The sequence below is a fragment of the Ictidomys tridecemlineatus genome, chromosome 9 (genome assembly GCF_052094955.1).
Source record: "Ictidomys tridecemlineatus isolate mIctTri1 chromosome 9, mIctTri1.hap1, whole genome shotgun sequence".
NCBI classification, from domain to species: domain Eukaryota; kingdom Metazoa; phylum Chordata; class Mammalia; order Rodentia; family Sciuridae; genus Ictidomys; species Ictidomys tridecemlineatus.
The window spans coordinates 69,171,963-69,192,510 of record NC_135485.1 but is presented as its reverse complement, the minus strand read 5'-3'; the positions used below and the strand labels follow the sequence as shown (position 1 = coordinate 69,192,510).

The 20,548-nt window shown below is 33.4% G+C and overlaps 1 protein-coding gene across 1 annotated transcript; it reads left to right on the top strand.

Annotated features, from left to right (window-relative positions):
• The first annotated feature begins 1,609 nt into the window (after positions 1 to 1,609).
• LOC144366521 (contactin-1-like) lies at positions 1,610 to 15,233 on the top strand. Its single transcript, XM_078020765.1, has 4 exons — positions 1,610 to 1,754; positions 11,025 to 11,095; positions 12,526 to 12,759; positions 15,133 to 15,233. The coding sequence occupies exons 1-3, from the start codon at positions 1,628 to 1,630 to the stop codon at positions 12,661 to 12,663; spliced, it is 336 nt and encodes a 111-aa protein (XP_077876891.1). The 5' UTR covers positions 1,610 to 1,627; the 3' UTR covers positions 12,664 to 12,759; positions 15,133 to 15,233.
• The last annotated feature ends 5,315 nt before the right edge of the window (positions 15,234 to 20,548 follow it).

Genomic DNA, 20,548 nt, shown 5'->3' with positions numbered 1-20,548 from the left:
AATAACCCAGAATGATCTCATCCAATACCTTTTACTTAATTACAGCCTTAACTTAAACTGAAAAGGGTTTGCCAAGACCTTCTTTCCAGTAAGGTAGCATGCACAGGTTCAGGTAATTGAGATTTAGACAGGGACTTATCTTTTTTTTTTTTTTTGTCAGGGATATGATGTAAACCACTGTAGCCTCATAGTGTCTTTTTCCATAGGGGGCTCAAGACGACTGAAATGCATCCAGTGAGGATGAAGGACTGCCCAACCCAGGGTCATAACAACTCATTCTATTTCCCCTTTACTCCATGAAGGGCCCTTTGCAATCCAGAATTTCACTTTTCCTCTTCTAATTACCTAAAAAGAAAGTACCTAAGTATATCAAATAAAACAAACAGATTCTGATGTTATGCAAGGGAAGAGTGGAATAGATAGGAAATAAAGAAGCAGAACAAAAACAAGAGGGACAGCCACATTTTTAATCAGAATATCAAAAATTTATGTCAAGTCTATGGGCTGGGGTTGTGGCTCAGTGGTAGAGCACTCGCCTAGCACGTGTGAGGCACTGGCAATCCTCAGCACCACATTAAAAATAAATAAATAAAAGAAAGTTATTAAAAAATTCTTTAAAAAATCATGTCAAGTCTATAGAACAAATGTATAATGAAATAAGAGAATAAATAGCAAAACTTGCAGCAGAGTGAGAAATGAAACAGTCTGAGCTATAGAAGAATTTTTCTAAAAGTAAAACTGAACACCAAGATGCTTTGCATTTATTATGGTAATGGGTACAACATCTTAAGAAGCTGCATATTCATAGTTTGCATTGCAGGCTGAAAATTCCCTAAATATTAACATAATGAGTCACAAGACAAGCCAAAAGAAAAAAATTTCCAAAGAGGTAGTGTATATGCATTTGTATGCATATGTATGTGTAAGTTAATTATAAAAATCCTGTAGAAATATTTTCAGAGAGCTTAAAGTAAGGCATGAACCTATCTTGATTGTATATCTTATCATATTTCAATTAAATAAGCAAGCTAAGGTCTTATCCTACTCATAATTTATAATTGCCTATTAGTATTTAGTAACATGAATTCTGAGTACTTTACTAGTATAATATTTATTATCACTGCCCCAGATGATCTAAGTACACAACTGTAACACCAACAAAAAAAAGGTCATAATCATTATCCTTTTTTACCCTATTAATAAATCTTTTGCTATGTGTAGACTACACCTGTGGCAGCGCATAAACTTTTTGTGCTAGTTTTACCTTTGCCTCTGGAAATCTTTCTAGGTTTCACCTCAAGAACACTGCTTCTTGTTCCTCAAGCTATAGTTCCTGGACCAGCAGCATCAGCATGACCTGAGCCTTCCTGAGAAATACAGAATTCGGTGCCCTACCTCAAACTTCTTATGTTGCATGTCTTTTTCTAGTGCATTATTTATAATAACTTCTTCTCTTACTTGAACTTCACATTCCTAGTTATCATTTTTATTTTAATTCCACATAATATGTACATTCTCTTCAAGAAAATGAAATGAAAATGAAGAGTGATACAAATAACAATTTAGGCAACTAATAATCTCCATTCAATATTTATTTTATTTAGATCCCCCAATTATTGAAGGAAATATGGAGGCAGCAAGAGCAGTGGACCTAATCCCATGGATGGAGTATGAATTTCGAGTGATAGCTACTAACACGTTGGGTATAGGAGAGCCCAGTTTACCATCGAACAGGATTAAAACAGATGGCGCAGGTATGTACAAGAAACTAAATTCCAAAATGTTTATAAATGTGATCTCAGTCTAATAAGTAGAGGAAAGTATTTGGAAATAAATAATGCTCTAAGGTAAGAGATTCATCAAAACATGTATGTGTGTATGTATTTCACACATGTGTGTATTCTATATCAAGGTGGCCGGCCAAAACTCAAAAACAGGAAATATTAAGTTTTGAATATTGTTGCATAATTAATTTAGGAAAGAAGTAAATGGAAACCACTGCACAGTCTACCAGACACTATGTAAATGAAGTTGGCATTTAGAAGATAGACTGTAATGTACATTCTGAATTTTAACCAGGCAGATTCTGGATTAAACAGGTTCCAGGATTTAATTTAGAATTTAATATAGAAGGTTAGTGATTTTTTTTTCACTTCTGAGGCATTTATAATTGAATGTCCTTGCAGATGGAGGGTGTGGGCAGAGAGAGAGCAGGGCATGGAGAGAATTTACTGAGGACTTCTCAGATCAGTGCCACATGGGGAGTCATAGCATCCCCAAGACATAGCCAGGATGTGTTCTTTTAACATTAGGTATAACTCAAGTTCTCTTTTATCATAGTTCAACTTTGGCTGTTCTTCAAATTCAGGTTGGCATTTTTATGCTAATTACCAACTCCATTTAAGTAGCTTTTACTGAAAGAAGCACTCTTTTCCCCTTTCCCCCTGAATTAATTAATTAAATAACTTATTTCTTTCTTCAAATTTGTTATACATGACAGCAGAATGCATTTCAATTCATAGTACACATATTGAGCACAATTTTTCATTGTCTCTGGTTGTACACAAAGCAGAGTAACACCATTCTTGTTTTCATACATGTATTTAGGGTAATGATGTTCATCCCATTCCACCATCTTTCTTACCTGCATGCCCCCTCCCTTCTCCCCACACCCTGAATTTCTAAGCAAACTGTAATTTTGATTCTAATGATAGCTCTTCATTTATCATTCCTGTATATCAAAAGGATTTTGTTTTTGTAAGCTCTCTGAGTTCCTTTATTTTTATTTTGACTATACTCTGCTAAACTTCAGCACTTTATTTTGGGAAAAAGTTGGGGTTTTTGAGGGGGAGTGGGTACCACGGATCAACTAGAAGACACTTGACCACTGAGCCACATCCCCAGTCCAATTTTGTATTTTATTTAGAGACAGGATCTCACTGAGTTGCTTAGCGCCTTGCTTTTGCTGAGGCTGGTTTTGAACTCAAGAGCCTCCTGCCTCAGTTTCCCGAGTCTCTGGGATTACAGGCGTGCTGTTGGGGAAAAGATTTTAAGCAGATAACAGACTAGAATATAATCATATAATCCTGCTGTGTTCTCTTAATACCACTTATCCATGTTTCTGGCTATCTCAGTTACATGGTATAATTTCTGAACTTCTATTTCTAATGTCTTTAGTTTTTAAAACAAACTGATTCCCAGAGATAACCATCAATAAGCTGTCTTTCACAGTTTTATATAATTTCATCAAATTTATCTGATGAAAACGATGACCCTTAAGTGAAGAAAATAGGATTAAGATATATGGTCTGTGGGGAGTATTTTCACCTAAATTTCATTTAACCTCATGATAATATTTCCATATAGGAGAACAGTCCTTATGATTGTTAATAAGCAGTAGACTCGGGGACACTGGGTAGTTTGCCTAAGTTAATACACCTACTTGTGCGATTCAGAATTCAAATTCAGATCTGTCTGATTCCACTGATATATTGAGCTTTTCTGATAAAAGCAATATCTCAAGCAGGATCCTAAAAATTTATTTGCTTATGTGAAGCTGTATTAGAATTGCATTAGAAGTTTGAATTTATTTAATCCTTAACTAAGATGTTAGAGATGTCCTAAGTATTATTTTTATTTGTTTTAGTGTGTTCACCTAGGAAACAAAAAGTGTTCCCTCTTCTCTACCTCATAGAAATCTCTTAGGATATAGAAGTCATCTAAGCCAAAGCTGTCTGAAGCACAGTTGTACAGAGCCAGCACCCCTGTGTTTATTTTTATTATTATTATTCCCTAGAGTCACCTATGTTTGCAATGGAGGCTACTGTTTGGCAGGCTGAACACAGTTGTTCTTTCTTGAAAAATACAAAGAAAGGAAAATGGGGCATGACTGAACCAGTGGTTTTGACCACATAATTTTACACTGAGAGATCATGCACTTGATCTGATTTAACAAGCATTTTCATTTTCAAAATAAAGTTGGAGAAAAATACAGAATGATTAAATTGGTCTAAGCAAGCATTTCAGTTACAACACTGTAACATACCTACCTCAAATACAAACCTTTTTAAACAAAAATCTCATTGAATTTTATTAATTTTCTGCAATCTCTTGATTAATGTCATATAAACCAAGTCTTATCTGCACACTGTTTCTTGAAGTAAAAATGGTTCACAGACAGGAGGATGCTTTCCTTTGGCACTGAGAATAGAAGTAGACCTCCCTCTTTTTACAAATTTTATTAAAAACAATAACTTTAATATTTTTATCAGAGAAGGATTTGTTACATAAGTTCATCATCTGGACATGATTGCCATAGGATTTGTCTTAGGCTTATTTTTAAATTCCCAAGTAGAAGTAATGAAATTAAATATTTTTAAGAGCAACAATAAAAATACCAATGTCTCAGATTCAATTTAATTGTTTCATATCTGGGTCTATGAATATAGTTTGTATTTAATATAATGCCTAGAAGTCCCTTGCTTAATACTAGTGGTATGTACCTCTGAAGAATTTTCTACTTCAATGTTTTCTTCTTCTTAAATTCTAGGGGAAAAAATGTTTCAAAGTAATATCAAACCCCAAATTGTGGCAACCAACTTATTTTTGGCATCATCTCTTACTTTATTTTTACTCAAATGGTATTTTATTAAGGATTTAACTTTCTGTCTAGTGTGCTTAGAAAATAAATTATTTTAAATGACATCATAGGCAGAAGAGCAAACACAACTATGAAATGATAAAGGTCTTAATCTCAGAACAAGGTGAAGCCCTGTAGTCACAGGGGATGATTCATTTACATTGTGAAAAACTAAATCCTGTAACCTATAACACATTTATTAATCTATCATCAGAAAATGCTTTAGGAATTTTGATTAGTCAACTTTTAGGTTGCCACCATTCACATATGGGACATAGGTTATCAGATATAATGCTTCACTCTCTGCTTAAATATATATATATTTTTTTGTTCTTTTGTTTTTTTAATATGCTGATTGAACTCAGGGGCACTCAACCACTGAGCCACATCCCCAGCCTTATTTTGTATTTTATTTAGAGACAGGGTCTCACTAAGTTGCTTAGTGCCTCACTTTTTTGCTGAGGCTGGCTTTGAACTCAGGATCTTCCTGCCTCAGCCTTCTCAGCTGCTGGGATTACAGACTTACACCATCCTACCCAGTCTCTGCTTATATTGCTTCTCTTAATTTTCATGACAGCTTTACAAAATTATGATTATTCCTGGTCTGACATGAGGAAGATTGTACCCAGCTAATGGGAGGCAGAGTTGGAATTCGAATCCAATTCTTCCAAATTCTAAATGTTTTGCTCCTAAATTCTATCTGAAGACAGTGCACAGTACTGAAGTTCCAAGCCATTGATCCTCTATGGAATCATAGCATCATCATTTGGAAGCTCTAGGATCTGGAACACATTACTTAATCTCTTGGAGCCACACAGTCTCATCTTTATATGGGAATCAATTGTCTTATGGGATTACTTTTATGATTTAAAAACACAGGATAGCAGCATTGTGGTACATAATATTTGCTCAATACATATTTACTATGCTATTAATGTTAATTTTAAAATTTAATATGCTTATAAAAATATGGTCTCCTGTCTACTTTGTAATTGATCATCTCACTTGGTAACATATTTCCATTTTTAAAAGCATAACAGATCATATTATTTCATAGAATTTTTTATCATCTTAAAAGAATGATTTTATGTATTCACAAAATAAAATTCAACAGAATTTCTCTTTTTTGTTTTTCCTTTCATCTACTTTATTAAAAATGAATATACATAAAATTGGACATTTACATTTTTCATTCTTACAGAAAAGTAAAAAGACTTTCTAAATGAGAGATATTTGTCTTGTCATGTGCAATTATAACGACTCTAAGAGATGCCAGCATATGTTATGTGGGATAAAGGCTAGTTTCCATTTGATGGAAAAGTTGATCTGTGCCTCATTATGCTAACTGAAGAGAGGTGACATTATCCAATGCTGCACATGCCCTGTTCTGTCCAATTACTTAATGTCAAGATCTCAGAGAACAGTTGAGTGTATTCTTTGGATTCAGACAAGTGTATTATAAAATGGATGCTCCCAAATGAAGAATTAGAAGGCATGTTTGTAATTCATTTTAGCCCTTTTAATTTTGACTGTAAGAAAGAGATAATAAAAACATCCTTTGAAATAATGAGTCATTGTAAGATATATTCCCACAGCTAATAGCTCTGCAGGTGCAGTTGGTGAATTGATAGCCTCAAATGGTGCAATCAGGTTTATTTTGACAGCTTTGTGTTTATTTGCCAGTTCAAGCCAGTTTGAAGAGGAAAAGAGGAAAAATAACAAAACCAGAATAAACACTTTCATGTTATGTATTAAGTCTGAATTTCATGTCCAACAAAGCTAGTATTTCTTTCATTTAGATTTTTCCATTTCTTTTTTTCTTTCTGTTGTTTTTTTCTTCTTTTCCTTATTTAATAAAAGACAGGAATGCCACTAAGAACATATTTTATAGCTAGTAAGAAACTACTATGTGAGAGTAAGTTGTCATTAATAATTAAGTAGATAAATCATTTTAAAAGAATCAAAGAATATAGATTGATTTTTAAGCCATCAGGAGACCCAAATTAAAGTTGGCAGCTTCTCTACTTGTGAGTAGTATAACCTGGACAATTAGCTTCTTTGGGATTCATTTGCCTTTTTTGTACTTTAAAGTGTTGTGTGAGTGTCCAATTAGGTGAGATAAGTAAAAATAATTCAAAAGTTGTAGATAAGTCTGTTGTTAAACACGGATCATTTTATTCATTCAGCACTTTTATAAATTTTGGACAATTAACACAATGAATTAAAACTAGTAGTGTGCACTTAACCTCTACCATCATAAAGAACATCTTCGGGACTTGAAGCAAATTGTATTTATATTGTTATCTTTAGTGCTTAACACAGCATATTGTCCATAGTTACTCAAAATTATTTGTATAAGAAAAAATGGAGAAATAAGGAGGATAAGCTGGCAGTACTAACTACCAGTCATTAATAGCAGATGGTGAAAGGAAGGTGTGATCAAAGCAACAGTGGGATTTACATATTATGATTTAGAAGTATCTACTACCAAATATATTTTGTTTTGTTTGAAAACAAGCTTAACATCTGTATTAGATGATTTTGGTTTTCATACACACAGAAAGGTAAACTAGAAAGTAACAAATATTTTACTTTATTTAAAGAAATAATCCATTACTGGTTTGGATTTTACTTATGAATTTTATTCTGCATATAATTATTTCAATTTATAGCATTCTTTTTTGCCTATCTAACCACTATCTACAACTGACTTTTCTTATAGGATCATTGCATTGAGCAATTAATATACTTACTCTACTCTCCTGTTATAATTTCCTATTTGAAAACAAAGCCTATAATAACAAACAAACCTCCGATCTCTGCCTGATAAGATGCTGAAACATTAATATTTTTGAGAGCTGTCTTGAAATTTCTTTATTTTTATCTATAATGAAAGAATATCAATTTAATATAGTAGGTGCATTAGAACTGCTAGCAATCTGCTCCACCATCAATGTAGGATCTCACGAGTTACAAAGAACTACTTCTATTTGAATATCCAAATATTCTACAATTTGTTTCATTTTATTTTTCACTAGATATGGAAGAGGGGTGGGAGGAAAAAAGAGGGGGCAGGGGATTAGCAAAGATGGTGGAATGTGAAGGACATCATTATACAAAGTACATGTATGAAGACTTGAATTGGATGTCAACATACTTTATATACAGAGATATGAAAAATTGTGGTGTATATGTGTATTAAGAATTGTAATGCAAAAAAACAAACAAAGTACATGTATAAAGGCATAAATTGGTGTGAACATACCTTATATAGAGAGATACAAAAAATTGTGCTCTATATAGGTAATAAGAATTGTAATGCATTCCACTGCTGTTGTGTATTAAAAAAATAAAGTCAATAAAAGATTTAAAAATGTAAAAAACATAGAAAAAAGAGTTTTTCAGAATTATATATTTAAGTGCTTAAACATAAAGACATAAAAATAGAATAAAACTAGGTGTTAAATTGTAATCTCTTAGAATAATACTTATGGAACCATTTAAAATCTCTTACTAAGATATTTGTTTTAAATCATATTGGACTTTTGATGCAACTTAAGCTGAAAATTTACATTCATGTTTAAATTTTTTGTCTAAAAGTGACTTTTCAAGTCAAGGAAATAATTAGCAACAAATAAGTAGTTAATATATTCTGAGTCAAGATCCAATCTTTATATATTCTATTTTCATAATTTTGGTTTTGTTACAAGCCAGTTTCAACACTGTTACATAAAACATCAAAGCCCAAAATGATATTTATATACAAATTGTTTAAGTGATGTTTATATACAAATTGTTTTATATTGAAATATAAAAGGGAGATTGGCAGTATTAGCTTCTTTTCATAGGAAAGATAATCATGGCAATAACTTGATTTTCTTTTTTAAGTTTTCTAAACCTGTGACTGTAATACAGAGGCACTCTTATAAAAAACCTCAAGGGAATCGCAGTTAGACTGAAATGATGGCAAAAGAATGTGTTAAAATATCCCACTGTTTTTACCTTTCATAGTAAAATTATAAATATTGCTTATTCATTATTAATATTTTAGCATTTTTAAAAATATTAGCTTAAATTCGTTTTAATGATTTATTATTTAAAGAATGTCAATTTGTTTTCTGTTCAGTGTGCTGAAGCCTGGAGCTAAACAGACTTCCTTGTGCTTATGGTGATTTACTTGCCTAAAAAAGTCACCATGTGGCCAGGTCCTCCTGTGTTACCAGGGCCAACAGGAGGAAAACAAAACCAAACAGCATCTAACTGCTCTGTTCTCAGATTCAAGTTAGATGAGTAGGCTATGTGCTAACTGCATCTGTGAAAAATTCCCCAAATCTGCTAAGGCTACTGGTGAATATTTAAGGCAACATGGGGGAAATTAAGTCAATAATCTAAGTAAGATATCAAAACAAAGCTACTTTTTATTACTTTTACTTCTGTGCTTTTCTTCATTGTCTTGTTTTCAGCAACATGAGCCCAACAGGCAATATTTGAGGAGCAAATCAATTCTGAATTATTTGTTTGAAGCATGTTAAAAAGCACTTAAACATAAAGTGGCAATGTAAACACACTCTATCTTTCGCTCTGTTCTTATCATAAGGTTAAAAATGATTATAATGAAATGCATTAATTACATTATAAATTATAATGTAACATCCTAACTAATATACTTGTCCCAAGGAAGGCAGTGTTTGATTCAACGAATTGTGGTATAGTTTATTATTTTAGAGGTATTTTTGCAATTATTTGCAAAAAAAACCTTTACTCATTGATTATTAGACAATAACCTTTTTTGTTTTTCTATAGCATGTGGAATTTTAACTTCAGAACATGAGTTATGGAGTTAGAAGTGTTTCCAGAGTTATTTTAATATCCTAGTCTTCAATATGTGTTTTAAAGAGCTACAAACAACTTCACTTTTAACAACCCTGTGCACTGAATTTTACCTTCTGACATTCACTGTGGTAACAGTTGAATAATGAATTGAAATCACTCAGGTTTTTTTCATGAGAAAAGGAAATCATCATATAGTTTTATAAATATAAGGGAAAGCATGCATTTTGTTTCTGTGCAATAAATCTACATATTTCTTCTAAGAACTTACATAGCTAACATGATGTTTTGAGGCTTGTCTTTTTTAATCATAATTATTTGTTAGGTTCTGTACTTCAGTAAATGTTACCTTGCTAAGACGATTCTGAGGAAGATATGACCATGTCACCTTGGGAAGGGAATTGAGAAGAAATGACAGTTCATCTCTTGGAAGGGTTAACCAATTTGGGAATAATATCTCCCACTGAGCCAACACATTTGCATGGGGAATGTACACAGCTTATGGAAACCCAGACCTCTTCCTAGGCAGCCAGTAGCTGGGGCATGCTCAAAACAGACAAAGCATCATTCATCTGCACATCTCCAGTTAGAGGCCATGTCTACACTTCTAACAAGATACAGTGTCTACCCTGAAGGGATTTCAAGGAATGAGAAAATCAAAAAAAAAAAAAAAAAAAAAAAAGGAACCCATTGGACTTGGCAGTTAAGATCAATTTTGTGAAATAGGGATTTTAGGAATATGAAGAAGTGGAAACAGATTGAGGGTTGTTAAAAAGTGATTATGTAATGAATACAAAAGACAGTCATGTGTTCGTTCTTTCACACACTTCAGTGACAGGAAAGGGTGTGATGGGTTGGGGATTAAGAGGGAAGCAGCATTACAAGAAAGTTCTTAAGAGAGGAGAGACTGCACAGTGAGAAAACTCTCCAGCAGAGATTGAGACTGAAAGATGATGTAAGAGGTTCCAGAACAGAAGGATTGGAGTCACTGATGGGGCAAGCTTCCAAAAGAGACTTAGGAATTGGAAATGAGAGCATAAGAGATAATATTAGATTTATTGCATTTTTCTTATATCCACATATTTGGGGAAACATTATCCAATGTTAATATAAATGTATGGAATCTTAATATTTATTTTGTAGAATGAAGTATAAAACTGGCAAAACAGTAAGTTGTGGGAAATTTGTAGGGTTTCAAGTGAGAGCTCTAAAATATTTTCCAATAGAATATATATATTCTTAAAAAGTCATTTTAAATGGAAGGACACATCACACAAAAGATGGATGAGGCCAGTTTGCTTCATTCTCCTTTGCTGAAGGAAACCAGCACATTTCCTATGGCACAGAGTCAATTTTTATCTTGGCAGTAAAACAGATTATTACAGCTACTGTGAGCCATTGTTATTATAATTGAGTGGGATCATGCAGGCAGCTTGTTTTTCCTAGTGAAAGAAAAAAATCATGTTTTCTGAGGTAAATAAGAACACTATCATCAGAAAAAAAAATTACATAGTCTCTGTTTTTGTTGTTTCATATGTTTGTTTGTTTGTTTCAGCACCAAATGTGGCTCCTTCAGATGTGGGAGGTGGAGGTGGAAGCAACAGAGAGCTGACAATAACATGGGCAGTAAGTATTGATTGAATTGAACATATTATAGGGTACTTCTATACTGAACTGCAAACACATTTTATTTTCTGAAATAAATTCAAAACAAAGCAGAATTCTCAATCCACAAACAAGAGTGAATTACTTCTTTTTCTTTCTCTGGCTTGCAAAGGCTAAGGTGGGCAGATCCTATGCAAAAAAAAGGGTCCTGAACACCAAGGGATGCAGTAGCCTAGATTATTAAATATTCAACTCTCTGATTCCAGAAATATTTTAAATTCATTGTGGTCTGGTAACCCAGTTATAATTTATAACTTTTTCTCTGGACAATCTGAACTCCAAAGATTCAATTTGCAGACGTTCTATCCAAACCCATTTTTTAAATTGGAGATTGTTTCTTACTAGTGTAATCCATCATGATAGATGAGTCTTAGAAGTCATCCAGGGGACTGTTACTGAGTAATCCAAACAGTTTATTACATTTTCTTTATCCAAAGGAGAACTTCTATATCAGATATAGTATTTGTTGATTTTTGAGGTGGGAGGGAAATTGGGAGGGTGTGGGGAAAACTGTGATAGCACAGAATTACCTGAAGTAGGCATCTGGCACTTATCCAGGTAACACTCCATAAATTCATTTATACGGTCCAGATTTTTAATGTTTAAGTACTGCAGATATTTGAGGAACACAATTTAGGCTCCAAAGGATTTGAGGACCACAAGAAAAAAGACAGGTTTTAGTCTTTACATGAATTAGACTGATTTATTAAGTAAGAGCATATTCAGGTGACTTTATTCTGTCCTCTGTAGTCACATATTATGTTTGGCACTTAAATAGATTTTTAAGCAAGATTTTAAAAAAAGAAACAATGAAAGAAAGGAAAAGAAAAAAAGAAAGAAAAAGAAAAAACCCTGCCTTTTGCTTGTCTGAGTCTCCAATTATTTATTCCCGAGTTTTACTGTCAATGTAATGTCTCAAAATAAAAATATAAAAATCAGGACATTGTACTCTTTTCCATATGGCATGGTTTTTGTAAACCCTGTGGATATCTGCTTCCCAATAAAATGAGCTTTGTGAAAAAATTTCGAATTAGAAATTCTCCTAAAATTCAAAATCAAGTTTCTAAGGATAGGGCCTGAGAATCAGTGTTCTTGAAGGCTCAAGAAAGCTTGGGAGGAATTTATTTGCATCTCAGGCAGAGAAATTGAAAATGGGAAGGTCCAAGGCAGGAGCCCCTGGGATGTTTGAGAAATAGCAAGGATGCCTCTTGGTCAATGAGGTCATCACATGTTGAGCATGATTTTTCTCTGGCATGTTCCCCCAGTACTAACTTATGAGCAAATACATTTTAAGGGAAAGCATGCTTCTATGTGAATATTTATTCTCACAGGATTTTTCTCACTGCTAACTTTATCACTAAAACCTATTTAATATTTTAACCTCTATTTAGCCTTTATCAAGAGAATACCACTATGGTAACAATTTTGGTTACATAGTGGCATTTAAACCATTTGACGGAGAAGAATGGAAAAAATCACAGTTACTAATCCAGACACTGGCCGATATGTCCATAAAGATGAAACCATGAGCCCTTCCACTGCGTTTCAAGTCAAAGTGAAAGCCTTCAACAACAAAGGAGATGGACCCTACAGCCTCATAGCAGTCATTAATTCAGCACAAGACGGTAAGACAGAGGCCTTGCCAATGTGGTGAGGCAGATGGAATCTAATTCTTTAGCATTCAGTTTGTTTTCTGTCAGGTCTTACTTATGAAGATCCTTCTATAGTACTACACCTTTCACAAATTTTGAGCCAAAATAAAATGCCAGTCTCTCCACGTAAATGACAAGAGTGTTACTCATGCTTTTGTTCATCCTTTAGATCAAGTCCAATGTAGTTGACTAGACTTCTGTTCCTTGCCTCTTAATTATAACGTGGTTGTCAAAATTCTCCAAAACTGGATTGGAACTTATCTTTGTGCATACTACTACATAAGACTCTAGAACATATGTATTGCTTATAAAATTGCTCAAAATTATATCACAAAATTTGTGTGACTGCAGCATTCAAGTAAGTTTTCTTTTTAATTATAATAGCATGCTGAAATTTTATTAGTGGGTATCTAAACATGATTATATAAAAGAGGAATCAGAAAATCAGTTGAAATTTTTTTCTTTTAAAGGAAAATTTTTGTCCTATAGGCCATTTAGGGAAAAAATATTGATACTGGCTCTCTGTTTTTCTAGAAACTAAATTAATCGTGCTTATAGAGGACTTTTATGGTAAATGACATACAGTTTTTAACATAGTTACCTTATTTCCTATGATTTCCTATTTAAGCTGCTAAGATTTTTAAATTTATATTCCTGTTAAAAAGTGATAAAATGTCCACATTATGTCTTCTTACTCATATGCACTGTGTAAATAATTAATGACTAATGAAGCAAATAGAGATTTTATTGACTTCTGATCTAACACATTTACCCTTAGACAATTTCCCCTTGCAAACACTCAAGTGGAAGATTTTGAAAACTAGAACTGTGTGAGGTATTCTTCTACTCTCTTAGAGGAAAAAAGGCTCCATCTAATGGTTTATCCAATTTGCATTATTGTTACTTCAAAATAAACAGAAATGTCCCTTAGAATTCAACTGAACTTCTCTAATATGATCCTCAGTCATAGACTCATTAGCTTTCATATTTGTTAAAAAATGTAATATATATTCAAATAATCTTACCAATTCTGTTATTCCATTGTATATGTAGTATCTCATAACATCATGTTGCATACTCTAAATATATATAATATGTATTCAAGAATGCACATGTGAAAGGCAGCCATATGAGTCATTTAGCTCAGCTAAATACCTTGAAAGAATAAAAAGCAGAAATAATTTGTTTATAATCAAGCCATGGAAAAGTCCTGATGACAAATCTTACATTCTCTATTCCTGTACTTATTCAGTAGAAATGTGATAACTTGACTCAGTTTTAATAACTTGAAAAACATGACTACATCTCCTGGAGAAAATGAAAGTTAAAAGTATTTTACAAGTTATCTTCTCATCCAATATCATTTTTTACTGCTGTATTTGATGCTAAAGTAAGCTTCTAGGCAAAAGGCCATGCTTGTCATCTATGGAGTCATGGCCATTTGTGTTTAATTATATTTCTTTCCTAAATATTTCATGAGTCTCATAAAACTTGCATGTGCTGAAACTTGCATAAGTTGTTAATCTTCTACTTCTAGGAAATCAATCACAGTGCTACGTGTTTACCTTGATTTGGAAAGGCAACAGTGTTCATATGCAGAACATTTTTTAACATTAAATAGGATTATGCCTTTTTAATGAAAGACAATAAAAATTGATCACCCCTGCTTAAATGTTTCCCTGGTTTCTTTGTGTAAATTTCATAATGGATGTAAATTACTTTTTGTCCCTGAACAGAGGCTTTTTGATACATATTTGACTTGATGCCCAGTTGTAAGATTAGACATATAAAAGCTTTCCTGAGCCCAAGAAACAGTGGATGTCACAACTTGTTTCAAAGGATCATACATTCTTTTTTTTTTAACTCTTAGCTTGAACATAAAAGAAGAAAGTTTTATTAATTATATTGCTATGTATTGTTAATTATGAATAACAAGTAGGAGAAAACTCATTATAATGAATAATTTGTATAGTAAATACTGAAGTTCTTTTGGTAAGGTAGAATAGATAAATATAGTTTTAATTTACATAAGGAGGCCTTCTTAAAAATATCAGTTGGGTGAAATAAAAACAAATTAATGTATTTCTTGTTCAAAGGTATCCTGGAAATCCACAAAGCTTTCTATAATTTGTAAAAGTACATGAATAATTGTATGTCTACATTATCATTCATGTGTAAGAAAATGTGTGTACATAGTAATAATAAACATAATAAAAATAAAGGAAGATATAGTAAAACTAATTTATTTTTCAAATGTGATAGTTCTAATTCATTCATATAGCAAACAGTTTTATTCAAATCTCTTTATGTAAGTATCTAAAATGTAATGTTCTCATCAAATTTCAGCTCCCAGTGAAGCCCCCACAGAAGTAGGTGTAAAAGTCTTATCATCTTCTGAGATCTCAGTACATTGGAAGCATGTATTAGAAAAAATAGTGGAAAGTTATCAGGTGAGCTCAATTTTTGTCAAACATTGCATTTATTCATAAACATATGAGCATACATTTAAATAATTGCATGTTATAATGTCCTGGGTCCCACTAATTGGTAGAGCAACTAACATTATATTTTGGGTATTTAGTGTTTTGGGCGCTTATAAGCTAATTGTCAAGAGTAAACTAGTTAATATCCTGAGATGATTATTACACATTATCTATATGTATTAAATTACCACACTGTACCACATAAAGATGTACAAATATTAAAATATTATGTATCAATAAAAAGTAAAAGAAAAGAATAAGACAGTGTTCCTAACTGGCTAATACAGAAGGGATATAGAGACCTATGTGCTAGCAAACCACTGGCTGAAACAAAACCTAAAGTAATAACACTCATGGTTAGCCAAGGTATTTTAAAACAAACATTCTCATAAAATGCTGGTGAATATCAAGTTTTTTTGGAAAGCATTTTAGTAATTTATATCAGCCTCCTCAACATGGTCATCTTATTTCACTTAAGCAGTTCCACGTCTAAAAGTTTCTTTAAAAGATACCATTATAAATTTACCAGATATGTGTCTTACAATGTTATCTATGATGGCAGGGAATTGCCAACAATCAAAATGTCCCAAAGAAATTAATGAAGCCAGGCTTAGAGAACTGGTAGGAATTAGCCAGGTAGGAAGGGGAAGGTTTGTCTTCATAAGGGAGTGAAAACTGGAAATGGGAAACTAGAAAGGTAGTTGGGGTCTTCAACACAAAGCTAAAACAATTCAGGCTCGGTTACGTAGGATAAGTGAACAAAAGGATTGGCATCAACTGCCTTCACAGATGAGTGAATAAATACTAGATTCCAAAAAGATTCGACATGTTTCCTCTGTTGTTCTTAACAAGCAGTGGCAGGGCAGTGTCTAGAACTCAGATTTTCTGACTTAAGGTTAGGGCTTGATGCCATACCACAGATCTCCTTTTGTTTTGCCCAGTGAGTAGAAAGGACTGCTATTCTGGAGGTGCTCACCAGCTAGCTTATCCTCTCAATTCTTGTGCTTTGCTTTTCCATCTGTGAATAGACTATCAGATCCATAAGGGCAGGCTTTTATATATTCTATTCTCAGTACTGAGAATAATGCTGTGCACATATCAGACACTAAATAGATGTTCATTGAGTACTGATAGGAATAATGAGGTATGATTGAATACAATGTTAACCTTTGGCTCTCTGAAGATCATGTTTCTGTAATGCAGACACATAAGCAACCCAAGCCTTTAAGCAGAAACACCCAGACTAATAGGAATTGCTTTTCTGTTGTTGTTGTTGTTTTATTTTGACACCGTGGTTCATGATTTGGCTAGATTTCAAAGCACCTTCAGGTAATTTTTGCAAGGGTTCAACTGAAATTATAATAAAGATAGCAGATAAGAGGGGACTAGGAATGAAAGGAGCAGACAGACTGGGAATACACAGTTCTCATGATTTACTAACTCGACAATTATACATAGTACAAAAGGAGAGAGAGAGTGAGGTAGAGGGAAAAAGAAAGAGAGAGAGGTTGAGAGGGAAAGAGAGAGAGAGAGAAATTTTGTAGATGTCACAAATCCTCATAATAAGTAAATCCAAGATATCACTGGGAGAAGGCATCAATGATTGGTGCTTAAAACATCCGATTTTATACCGCAGGATTTTTTCATTCTTTATATTATTCATTTTTAACAAATGAAAAATTTAATGAGAATGAAATTTAATATATAATCCATCTCATTGAGATAAAGTGTTAAATATATATTTTACTTTATTAAAGGATACCCTATAGAATTATATACTATCGTTCCCTATTCCAGTAATTCTATATTGACTATGTTATTATTTTCAACATAGAGAATACAAAAGAAATATAAAGTAAGTAACCATATATTGATACCAATAATTCAGACAATAATCAGAATATAAGCTTTGATTGGGAAGTAACCCTGGATTAAAGATTCTCAAATAATAGAAAATCAGATTTTATGAAATGGGAATTTCAAAAAAAAAAAAAAGTGTGTGCCGTGGGGAATTTGGTTTCATAGACTTCTGACATTTTGCAGAACCACATCAAGTAGAAAGTTATGAGCTTTGTTGCTGACCAGTGATAAACCCAACCTGATCTTTTATTAAATTGGGAGCCCTCTCACCACAAAGCCATGAAAAGCTAATTTTGGCTTTACTATAAATTACTGCAAATTCTGAACCTGCTTGGAATGCCTGCCCGTGCCTTGAACTCACCCATGCCTGGCTCTCTGACCAGATAGCATCCCTCTCTGAAACTTTAGTGACACCTCATAAATATTGGCCTTCCCTGGCCAGACAACGACCCTCTCTGAGGCTCTAATGGGCTTCATAAATTCTGATGTTGGGGCCAGCAAAAAATGTAAACTACCATTAGTGTGATGCTTGTCAGAGTCCTGTTATCTGTAACCCCCCTTTTGTGTAACTTTCTGGGCTATAAAGCTGGGCTGCAGGAAAGGTGGGGCTGCTGTCTTGTTCCTGCTGTTTTGGGAGGAAAAGGCAGTCCGGCCGGTCGAAATAATAAGCTTGCTTTAATTTGATTTTAATTGGAGTCAGTGGTCTTTTCTTGCGTCCTGGTCTAACACCAGACACAGGCTTACATTACAGCTCTGTTACTTAGGAATTTAGTGGGAGATTTATTTGAACTTCCTTAGTTTCCTCACCTATAAATTTGAGAGAGTCACCACTGCCTCATAAGATTGTTGCTTGGAGGAAATGAATAATCCACATTTAAGAGTTTTCCTGTTCTTTGCCATTGGGTATTCTGAAAATGACTATGGCAATGATGAGATGATTGGGATGATATTGAAAAAGACAGCACCTGTTAAGTCCTTGTATACTGAACCTCAGCTCATTGTATTGAATCTACACAACCTTAGGGGACAGCCGCTTTTGTTTTCTCCATTTTAAAGATGAGGGTCTCGAGTCTTCCAAACATTTATAATAATTGTTTTGAATCTCCAGAGAATAGAAGATTTAAAAAGCTAGAAGTAAATTGTTCAATTATTGTTTCTATTCAGTCTTTCTTGAAATCCTTTTAAGCCTTTCACACAGAACCTCAAATATCAAAGATAAGCACAGATCTTAAAAGAGAAAAATCAGTATCATTTATTTCTCCCATGAGAAATGTCCCATGAATATATGGGGGGAAATTTTTACTGACTATAATATGGCTATTATTTCTATTTTAAAAATAGGAAAGAAGCCAGTAGTTTAGAAAGGTAGATGATCAGGAAAATCAATACCCCCACTGCACTTTCTATGAAAACCTATGATGGATCTAAGTTACAAATATGCATATGCAAAAAGCAACATGTTAAAATACCAAATAAATTATAATGTTGAGAAAGTTGAGTCCTGGTGATCAACCGCATCTCAAGGCTGAGATTTCAATGAGCACTGCAGGCAATTGGATCCAAAATTAGTCTTTTCTTTGTAGTTTTAAAGTTTGTCTCAGTAGAAATTGAAAGGTCACACATGTTTTTTTGGGGGAGGGGCAGTCAGGTTAAAAAGTTCCCCATTTCCAATTTAATTACCCAGTGAGTTTTTCTATAGAATAGGTGAGCTAGAAAACCACAAAAATTCCTTCTCAAAGTCATTTCAGTAACTTTGGTCTCCTTCCCAGAAATCCACAAAAGCCTTAATTTACTCACTCAGCAGGTAAAATATTCACTTAATTAATTTAATGAAAATAAGCAAAAATAGGCTATCAGAAATAATGAATGCAAAAACTCTTGGTTGCTGAATTGGAGATTAATGCAGATAATTGATTGTGCAATCATCATAAAAGATTAACGGTCCCAAATATTCTTCTAAAGTGTTCTTACTGGTTAAGTTGTTATGAGTGAACAAAAAATGATGTTTAGGAAGTGCTTCATGTTCTTATTTTGGAGAAGGCGTCTGTCTTAGTCTGTATCTCCCCTGAGCAAAACTTCACAAAGGTGTAGAAGAAGGGGACTTTTTATTATTGTTATTTATTTATTTTACATAAGATGCAACCGGAGCAGACAGGAGGGAAAGGAAAAGAAAACAGGACAGGAGAGAACTTAAAAACAAAGGAGCTTTATCTTGTTGGCAGCCACTGTGGACAGCATTGAGATCTTTAAGAAACTTCACAAATGTGGCTCAGGACTGCCCTGCCTGAGATGAAAGGGGAAGCACTGAGGCACCCTTTTCCCCTGGGTTAAGGTGGAGCCATAGGCATTGTCTCCTCTTTCTTTGGGGCCTACTGAGCTTCACCCTGAGGTGCAGGTTGACCCTAGGCAGGGAGTGTGATGTTGGGAGCTCTGAGGAGATGAAGTGTTGTCCTGTGTTTGTGGAAAGCTGCTTGAAACCTGCTCAGCTCTGTTTTATCTCTGTACCAGTGGCTGAAATGAAAGGGAACTTTGAGTAGTTCCCAAGTGGTATGCAAATAGATTTTGAAAGATTTATATCATTGCCATTCATAGTCATAAACTGTGCTAATACTTGATCTGGGACCTGGATAATTTAAAGTCATCATATCTCTTTAGAGATTTAGTCCTTTTTTGTTACTCTTATTTTTCCACTTAAATACCATCTGTAGATTGTTTTTTTTAGTAAAAAGATACCAATTCTTATATTAAGTAGAGGAATATTCACATGTCAGCGATTACTTTTGGATAGATAAAATTTTCAATTTAAAGGAGGGTACTTGGAAATTGATATGAAAGTTTACAGAATTAGCAAATAATAAAATGATACAAAGCTAGTTTTTGGAAATGCTAAATATCTTCAAGCACTCCATAACTGGTAGCATGTATTATTTTATTCTGATCCTCTTTGAAGTAAATGAGGTTAAAGGGCTGCTTTTCTTACAAATTTCTCATTTTTTTCTGGGAAGGGATATAATTGTTGCTTTTTTGAGTGAGCACAAAATGATGTTTAGGAAGTGCTTCATGTTCTTATTTTGGAGAAGGCATCTGTCTTAGTCTGTATCTCCCCTAAGTAAAGCTTCACAAAGGTGTAGGAGAACTTCACAAAGGTGTAGAAGGGATATAATTGTTGCTTTTGTAACATGATTGTCACTATTTTGTGACACTATTGTAGCTCATAAATGTATTATAATTATTCATTATTAAAAATGGGAGTTAGTTTTTTTCTGAGGCATTTTTTTTTCGCTTCTTAATACTTTTATGAAGAGTACATTTTCTTGAAACAAAATTAAACACTGATCTATCAATGATTTTAATAATTATATATGAACTTAAGCACTTTTATTCCTTGCTTAACATTTAAATAAGAAATATGAAGGAGA